Source organism: Dendronephthya gigantea, unplaced genomic scaffold, assembly GCF_004324835.1.
Source record: "Dendronephthya gigantea isolate DGI-Jeju-01 unplaced genomic scaffold, DenGig_1.0 000004F, whole genome shotgun sequence".
NCBI lineage: Eukaryota > Metazoa > Cnidaria > Anthozoa > Malacalcyonacea > Nephtheidae > Dendronephthya > Dendronephthya gigantea.
In genome coordinates, this window is record NW_021163014.1 from 1,106,620 (window position 1) to 1,116,627 (window position 10,008).

The 10,008-nt window shown below is 35.8% G+C and overlaps 1 protein-coding gene across 5 annotated transcripts; it reads left to right on the top strand.

Moving 5' to 3' along the window:
* The first annotated feature begins 2,795 nt into the window (after positions 1 to 2,795).
* LOC114515540 lies at positions 2,796 to 9,362 on the top strand. Of its 5 annotated transcripts, XM_028534812.1 has the most exons (4): positions 2,796 to 2,873; positions 3,455 to 3,554; positions 5,930 to 6,012; positions 7,740 to 9,362. In XM_028534812.1, the coding sequence occupies exons 3-4, from the start codon at positions 5,934 to 5,936 to the stop codon at positions 8,513 to 8,515; spliced, it is 855 nt and encodes a 284-aa protein (XP_028390613.1). In that variant the 5' UTR covers positions 2,796 to 2,873; positions 3,455 to 3,554; positions 5,930 to 5,933; the 3' UTR covers positions 8,516 to 9,362. The 5 variants fall into 5 exon arrangements, with proteins under 5 accessions (XP_028390613.1, XP_028390612.1, XP_028390611.1 ...); XM_028534811.1 differs by lacking the exon at positions 2,796 to 2,873 and having other exon boundaries at positions 3,257 to 3,554; positions 5,927 to 6,012; XM_028534810.1 differs by lacking the exon at positions 2,796 to 2,873 and having other exon boundaries at positions 3,257 to 3,554.
* The last annotated feature ends 646 nt before the right edge of the window (positions 9,363 to 10,008 follow it).

Here is a 10,008-nt window from a genome sequence, read left to right on the forward strand (position 1 = left end):
GAATATTTAAATATTGCCCTTTTAACATTGGCCTTAGGGTTATTCGTCAAATTTGGTGTAATTATAGCAGCTGCATGCCTAAAAAGGCTTCTTGACGTTTCATTAATTCGATATTAGAGCTTTCATCAGGAGCGCTAGTTATACTGGTCTCTTGACGAAAGTCCACGGGACGAAAGGTCGATATTCGGTAAGTTTTTGGTCTATTTTAAGCAGTTGTTATTTTAATTATACCAAATTTTAATGCAGTGTTGTTCATGCATCATGCATCATGCAATATACAGTAGATCACTAAAATTTTCCGGATTTATAAACGAGGTGATAATTGCGATTGATTTACGTGGGATGATAGATAAAGGGGTAAAGTCAACATGCGGGTCTCAAAAAAAACAACGAAATGGCCACTTAGATATGCCATGCATATACGCGTTTTCAGAACAGAACAGAATATATGAATATCTAACGACTACACAACCTCAAGGATCATGTTAGCTGTATCTACATTTAAACATACCACATATTAATTTAATAAAGCCATTCATCGCATAATATTTTGGGATTTAAGTTGTTGTGAATATTTAACTTTTAAGCAATCATTTGCTGCATTCTTTACTCTTTACTCTTTAGTCTTTTTCACATAGGCTTCAAACAACAGTGACGGATTTTGTATGATGCATGTTTTCGTATTTGCCCATTGTTTTTAAACGTTTTTAACTTTTTATGCAAATTTGTATTAATTACTCCCTAAATGTTAGCCGCATACATGCACATTAACACTTTCGCCAACGGATGCCGTCATCGCTTGCTAATGTGTGGTTGTTATTCTAATAATAAAACCTGTTGAATATTGAGTCACGGGTTTGCGATTTCAATAGATATAAATATATATATATATATATATATATATATATATATATATATATATATATATATATATATATATATATATATATATACATACATATATATGCATGAAGTATGTTATTGTGGGGGAGCAAATTTCCAAATTGCCCAATACGTGATTTGTCTGCCCCAGAAATTCTAAATTTGACGACCTTATAAATTATTATAGGCTTAGCGATTATAGATAAATAGAAAAGGTTGCTTTAGGAAATAACCACTTATTTACTTATTTATTTAATGTTGTCTTCGATTAAAGCCCTAGTAATGTTATGATGATCCTAGAGGTTAGCCACGTGCGCATTAACAATTTTCGTCTTAGCGGCTTCGCGGAGATAAAAAGTTTTTACACAAATAAATGAAGTATGCATACAAACAAAGATTTACGATTTTGCTTTTAGTTTTAGAAGAAGCTTCGCGATTCTCGAACTCAAGGCAATAAACTATGAAGTTTATGTTTTCGAGCCTTCGAGGGGGCCAAATTTCCGAAAGGGGGGCTATATTTCCTGGGACACCGGTCCTTGCATATAGTAATGGCACGTACTATTGGTGATGGAATTGTAATGTTTCAGTTCTATATTACTTTTTGTTTTAAAGGAATCCTTACCGATGTTTCATCTGATCGATATTTTCCCACTAGCTGCAACTTAAAAATCAGTGACGGTTTGAACAAACGGTACAGTCAATTTATTGACACGGCACGGTTAAAATTTGTACCGGTATATTCAATTTTATTATTGCTCAAGTTAGGTTACGGAAAAAACGTAGCTATAGGGGCTGTGCAGCAGATTCTGTATACGGAGTCGCGGCTCAGGCTAGCGATGTAGAGAATGACGATTGCGATCAATATACAGGGTGAGTAAAAAAAACTGACGCCTTTGAAATTCAAATTAGCTGCAATGTGTCTGTAATAGGCTGTAATGTGACAGAAGTTGCCTAAAATATCTTATGGGTATACGAAGCATATCAAATAAGTGAACCCATTAATTAAGTTTGTTCCCTTTGGGAGTTAAAATGCATTCTAAGCTCTGTAATAAAAAAGAACGTGGAATTACTTCAATTGGTTTAAACACTTTCGCATTAATTATTTAACCACGTCTTGTTGATTGTACACAATGGGAATTGACAAATTCTAGCCATAAGTTCGCGGCTAATTTGAATTTCAAAGGTGTCAGTTTTTTTTTACTCACCCTTTATGTTTCTGAAATAACTTGATTGTTTGCAGCTAAATTTTGAAACCAAATGAATTTTGTTAAATATGCATGACCACATTCCATCGATTTATTTCATGAATGCTGCTTTATGCCGTAATGAGATCCTTTGTTTGATCTTAACTGGCCCTTTATCCTCTAGCTCAATACCAACAAAAAATGGCCACTTAAGACAATTGTTGTTGTAGACGTATTTGCCGGATATGAAAAGAGCGGTTGCAAAAACGATCGTGTGAAACTGCAATCCGAATTTTGTTTTCATGTATGCCTGTCATAATGTCATGGTGTCATTTTATATACTTGACTATTCACTATTTATCCAAATGTCTCATGCCAGTGACATCTTTAGCTTGTTTCTGGCGTCGAACTTTTTTATTCGTCGAACCTAATAATAATGGATTTGATTCTTATTAATTAGTCAACAGACCACGTAAGTATTCAATACTGCAAAGCTTTCGGTCATAGTGATCAGTGGTGTCGCCATGCAGCATTGATAAGTGTGGTGGACATATTCATATATTCATGTTCACAGACCGTTAGTACAATCAATTTGAAAAGAAATGAATAATGTAAAACACGAATATATGAATAAGCCCCACCTCACTTATCAAGCTGGCGACGCCACTGATAGTGATCTCGCCACGTCTATATAAGGTTGTCAGCGCTGAGCTCCTAATGTAACGAAGCCACGCTTTATCAAATTTCAAATATATTATCAAGACCTCACGGAAGTGCCGCTGTTTTCTGTGTTCCGCGATGAGTTTTGTAGGTATACATTGGTTGGCTCAGATCAGATGAGCCATGCAATAGGGCTGAATTCGTTTATGATTATGACGGCTTATTTTGCTCGGGTTCGCTATTCAAAACGAAATGAGTTCATGTGAAAAAGAATATGCCACGTTTGACATGTAGACTATATATTTGCTAAAAAATACATTGGTTGGCTCAGATCAGATGAGCCAATAGGGGTGAATTCGTTTATGATTATGACGGCTTATTTTGCTCGGGTTCGCTATTCAAAACGAAATGAGTTCATGTGAAAAACTGAAGAATTTGCCACGTTTGACATGTAGACTATATATTTGCTAAAAAAATATTGAACGGAAATTCTTTTTTGTGACTTGGCCAAATCGGAAATTAATTAGTAAGCACGAATTGATAGAAACATTAATTAAGATATTCCAGTGTTTAAATAAGGGCAGCTCTGTCAGCGATAAGGCTTTCAATTTTCAAATCTTTTTGTTCTTCGAATGGCTCGTATATGCTTAGCATCAATTGCATCCTGTATTTAAGGAGTTTTGCTCGTAGTTATATGTATACTGACGTCCTGTTTACGTCTGTTATAGTAACCGGAATTAACGATACGGCAAGTCTGACTTTATTTTAAAACGACGTGAAGCCAATTCTGAAGCAAATCATTCTACCCGGATAAAGACAGAACAGCTGGTAGGTACCTAACTTAAGAATCTGGCAAGTGACATGCATGGATATTACTAAATAAGCGATATAATTATAAAATGAATTTTGTAACTATAGCCACAAAGCTGGAAAATCCACGGTTGATATGATCGCGGTGGTATTGAGTGCTGAAATTAAAGCTCCGCATGATATTTATAATTATATGCTAGAAACATGTCTGTAAAACCTGATTGTCGTATGTCACCAACGGTCGGCGATGTATTGTTTGTGGTCGTTGCATGACGAAGAAAATTTATACGAAATAACAAAGCACTTTAAATTCTCATGTGATCACCGACAATAGCCATCACCGACCATCGGTGACATATGAGAATCAGGCTTAAAAATGTGGCTTAACTGAACTATCGACAGAGTGTCCGTCTGGCTAAAAACTTGGGCCTGGTCCCACATGGAAAATATATATGTATTTCGTTGTGTATACGCACTCGGCACTCCGTGTGACACAAATTTGCAGTTGATTTACCGACTGACGGATATTTAGTAGTAGAGTATATATATGGGCATGCAATATGGTGTAAATTGGGTTATATTCATGGACTTTTTTCCTCCGCATGTCCTGCTTTTACTTATAGGGGCTCATTTCCACTTTAGCATTGAATGTTCCTTGAACATAGATTTTTTCTTATGGCAGTAATAGGCTTTAAGGCCGTTTCGTGTGTAGTTGAAACCACTTGTTCAAGTCACAATAAAAGGAACTTTTCTTATCCGATTCTGCCGAACGCAGCATACAAAACACGCATTGAAAATCGCCTTTATAACGATCATCCTTTTAAACATTATTCAAAAGTACCTATAGTATATGACCACGACAAGTACGAGTATGTCCACGGCAAAAACACGCACTGGGAACGAGGTTGGTCACGATGCCCTTTACCGCTGTTCATCTATCATGCACAATGAAGTAAACCAAGTTTATCAGTTGTATTTTAGATCGTTTTAGGAGCTCTATATACTTTTGTATACGAGCACGCTACTCATTTATGATTCTGAACACAAATTTGATATATATAAATAAACATATTTCGTTATTTCGTCCACTTCAGAAATAACTTTCGTTAGATTTTTTTATGCTGTAGTTTTGTTTTTTTAAGAAAATTCATGGAAACATCACTTTTCGAAATCGGTAGCTACATTAATTCGGGATATTTCTAAAAGCCAGATTCCACGAGCGCTTTCTCTCGGTGGAATGCAAAATATTTCGCCCGTTTCTTCTGCATTTCGACCACTTGAATAAGTTAATTCTACTTGATGGCTCACAATTCAAAAGAAGCAGGCGAAATGTTTCGCTTATACGCTGTATAAAAACAATTAAGAGAAGATTTTAATTTTTCTATGTCGCGTCTATATGCCTAAAACCTCAGTTTATATATTCTCATGCAACATTCTAAATTTTCAACATTAAAAATGATTTGCAAACCTGAAAAGCATCTAGATCTACAAAGTATGTTTACTGTTTAATTTTAAGATATTGTAAAAATGAAAAGATTTCTCGGGATACGCCGACAAGTAAATGACACTTGAATCGAAGCTAAATATACTTTCGTGTTCATTGCAGTTATAATGGCGTTAATTGACATTGATAACATTGTTGATAGCCGCATAATATTTTGAAATAACTCTTCTCCTTTGGTGTTTTGCATTCACCAAACACAGTTCAAAACTTACTCACCCGGTCGACCAGATTTTTGGACGTGGTCTATTTATTATATGGACGGGGAATTTTACTGGAAACTAAAACATTCGTAGAACTCGTCCCACACCGTGATACAATGCGGATATTTTCCGTAAGTCAAGCTTATATGTGCAACATATCTCAAAAATTTTCCACTATTTTGATTGTTATTGATGTGGTGGTGAAATCGTCTTTACATTGTGCATAAGTCGACTTTACTGTTAAAAATATAACTTTCGTTTTGACAATTAACCTGAACACTTCATTCTGCGGTTTCTTCATAAGACTATTTAGAAATAACTGCATGGGGGCAGTTGCCAGGGTATAAAAGACTTGTTAACTCTTAACCGTAGTTATAAGGACAATCAGAGTCTTGTATTTCTGAGTTAACTAGGATTCAACTATGCAAAATGTAGTTAAAGAGTTTTATACAACCAGCCCCTAAACGCTAAGTACAAGGGTACCGGTTAAGTACAAGGGTTAAGTACAACGATACTTCAGGTCCTTTAAGACCCTTGACCGGGAATGTTTACCGTAGCCATATTCGCGGAACGTTTTTCATCACAATTCGACTTTCCCTTAAACCTCTCATACATTTAACGGTAAAGAACTGTCACGGCAAATACAACACCTAAAAGACATTTTATTTCCTTTAATCTGGTGTAAGCAGGATCATGGATGGACTTCTTACACGCCGATGGGAATACGCCAATCAGGATGGACTTCTTATACGCCGAGCGCATTTAAAACAACGTATGTAAAAAACTAAACTGTTATATTATCTGTTATTTTTTTGCGTTCGGCGGATGAGAAGTGCGATATTTTAGCTAGGCCAAATATGCAGGAACGGCGTGGTCAGCCTTCTATTTATTTTCTCGCTTCGAAAATTTTATCATAACTCATTTTATCTTATATTGTATTATATCGTTTTAAAAGACTGAACCTCCATAAAAAGATTTTGATTTTGCTGAGAAAGAAAAAATATATAATCATATAGTCAGAATAGCGACGCTATGATAATTATATACTTACCCCACACTACCACAGCAAATTAAAACAATAAAGGTTTAATTTCCGGCTTTTGAAGCATTAAACTTTGAAGTAAGACTAATTAGACCATTGGGCGAAATTGATATCATTCAATTTCGTTCCTGCGTAACGAAACCACCTAAATTTTAGTTATGTGTTTGATCACAGTATTGTAATCATAAAATTAAAAATTTGTTCCGAAATTTCCTTTGCAAAATGTGAAATTTTTCGCTGTTTTGCCTTTTTTATAACATGGAGGATAATTGGGGTTAAATAGGGAGTATATTGAAGAACTTGAGGGGACAATAGAGTTTTAATGTTGATAAACTCAGAAACAACATGGTAAATTCATACTATAAGCCAAAAGAGATGCGTCAACATGAGAAAATCTACTTGGTCTTAACGAAATTTTCCGAATTGAATGGAAATAGTGGATAAAAGTTACAAAATCATTCCCTTCGTCTTCAGAGTTCAAGGTGTACGGATTTGAATGGACGATACCTATTGAATTAGCGAAGGTCATGCATTCTAGCCAAGAAATCGAGCATGCATATATATGTAGTAACAAATTGTAACGATGCTTGCGACCTGTTACCACGGGGGGTCGGAATGAGGGTTCACGAATATCGTGGAAATTTTGTTAGGAAATCAGAAAACGAAACAGGAATATGAATTATTTTTACTTCTTTAGCGGTATTTGAGTTTTGCTTATATTGTAACCTAGAGATACAAAAGCGCGGTGGGCATGCAGGATAAAACATGCAGACGATATGTTGCAATAGCAAGTTTCGTGTAGATATGGGCTTTAGAGGTTATAGAAGCGCTTTCTTATCGCACGGGTGCTGTCCGTGCATGCATGCAGCCTGTATTAATTAATGCCAATATTGGTATTCTATTATCAATATGCACTTAACGCCTCCGCCTTGTCCAATCAAAGACACTAAAGCGGAAGAGAGTACTTGACTGAAAGCTTGTCGCGTTGAGATTATTCAAATATCAAGATATACAAATTAGGATGAAGATCAGTTCGTGCCGGCCTTTTTCGTTTGTATAAACAAGTCGATAACAACACTAAAGTTATAAACGTTACCGAACAATAGAGTGTGACTCATACTCATCTCGTAACTCGGTATATGGGCCGTTAACCATTGCAGTTCAGGCTACTGGCTACAACGTTAATTTGTGGAAAGGTTCAATCCGTCAGGAATAGGTATACGAGCATGTATTTATTTTCGTATTACGCCATCTTAACAAGACTCTCGCTTGATTTGTGTTTACACTGAGGCAAGCATATCTTGTATAAAACCTACAAAAGTCCTACCGCTGAACCGATTATTGATAGCAGTTAAAGAACATTTAAAAGACACATTAGCGGTTGAAGCATTAATCGGATTATATACAATTAAGAAGGCTTTTCATAACAACTTTTAATTTTTGCTGCATTGATATAGGAGACATGTCTGTTCTTAATCGAAGACGATCTCGCTTTCATAGCCTCTGTGATGACAACGATGGTGGAAAAGCAGTCTCAAACAGCCCACAATGTCGCTTTATTGTCTCGTACATCGGCGAAACAGTTTGGCGGGAAGAATTCACGTATGTAAATGAGGTCGTAGAGAATATATTACCCAAACAGATGTTCGCGAAATTTTGGTCGAAGAAAGATACAAAGAGGAAAGTCTGTCTGTTTGTTGATGTTTGTTCTACGGCTATCCATATTCAAAACACTCAGGGGATTTCTGAAAATAGTTTTCGTCTTTGTGACATCAAGGAAGTGATATATTGCGGTCATATGAAGCAGTATTCGAAATACTTGATTTTAGTTGTGAATGGGGAAGTTGACTCGGCCGTTAATGCTCATATTTTCTCGTGCGCTAGTGTGAAGGACGCTAAAAATGCATTCAAAATTTTTACTGATTTGTTTACAAGTTTCCATAAAGAGAAGCCAGATTTCCATCTGCAGGTCGAAAGCGATATCACAGAAGTTTCCAACGGTGTTCATACAAGTTCGCCATATTTGTTATTGGCTACAGAAGGAGAGACAGAGAGACAAAACAGTTTGTCTGAGAGCGAGCAGATGTCTCCGGACGGTGAGGAACATTTATTAGATCACGAGTTCACGGCATTTGCCAGGATAAGATCATTTAATTCTGGTCGTGGTAACAGATATACCCCAGGTTCCAGTAAAAAGCGTCCGTATTCGCTTCCTGCAAGAAATCCGCGTTAAGATATCGATGTGCTTTTTGCAATACCGATCAGTACGCTGGAATATTGTATTTGTTTCGATTTCGATATTAAATGTTGTGCAATTCTCAACTGATTCTTGACAGAGTAAATAAATGAAGATTGATAACTTAAGATGTACATTCACATGAGTAATGTACCATAAGAACAAAATTTCATATTTGATATTTTTTTGTAGCCCTTAATCGATGTGTGGACTAACACAATCTTCCTTTAGATGCCGTGTTGTATGATAAGTCAACTTTTTATGTTCCTATATACAAGTTACTTGTTTATACTTATCAAAGTTGTCCATTGAACTTTTGAATAATAGACAAACTTTAGGCGATAAGACGCGAATTTCCGAAAAAGGCCTACTAAACGTAGCAAGTTTGGCTGCGAAATATTGTGAAATGCGGAAAACATATAGCCAATCGAAGTCCGCAGATTTTGTATACTTTTGTAATACAAACGTATACAAAAAATGCTTATATATAGTGTACTTTGCATAGCTATATATTTTCCGTATTACCTGCATGGTATTTTGCAGCCAAACGTGGCAATTATACTAATTTAAATATGCTCTATTCGGCTGCTGTGATTTATTTAATTGTTACCTATAGATCATATTAACTTGTACATAATGCAAAAGGTCAATTGTATTGGTAAGTATTTCTCTGAAGACCCTAATGCTTAATTGGTCTTGTAAATCTTGATACGATAAAATCATTTTTTCATGTTCTTACTTGCATATTCTTGTCGTTGATTCCAAAAATTGACAATGAAATCTAAGAACATCATTCAATATTGTAAACATCAATTATATACGTGTATTTTGTCTGAGCGTGACTTGAAACGCTACTCTGTATTTATAAATGTGTATAATAAATGAATTGAACAAATACGCGCTGCAGTCATGTGGCCGGCGGTTGTCCACTGAGTTTTCAGTATTAGCTAATTAAGCTTGAATTATAGTTTTATAGTTCAGTATTTCGCCAGCCCAAGGCCTACGGTCTAAAATTTCGTGACGAAGGGCCAGCCCAGTTTTATATGGTTTTGTAATACCTGTCCCACATTTCCACTGCACTTTTTCCAGATTGTTGCGCTAACTTTGGTGATGCTACCAGCCCAGCGCCGTTGACTGAACAACATCCAAATTGTTGACAATCATGCATGCATACCCTGCTAAGATTTTAATGGTAAAATAGATGCAATGAACAAGTCATTTGCCTTGGCAATCATTTGTTTAATATTCACCTACCACATTTGTCCAGCATTTTGTTCATCAATTGATGATTGTAATTTGTGAAATCATGAAAAAGATGCCCAAACAAACCGTCTTTCTGTCATTGAACAATCTTAAACTTGACTATGCATGTATAATATTTAAAAAAAAGACGAGGAAAACAATACTGCCGTTCTACTACAGTGGCAAACAAACTAGTAGAATTAAGCGCGCAAATTTCTAACGCACCCATAATTCGCGCTTAAGGTATT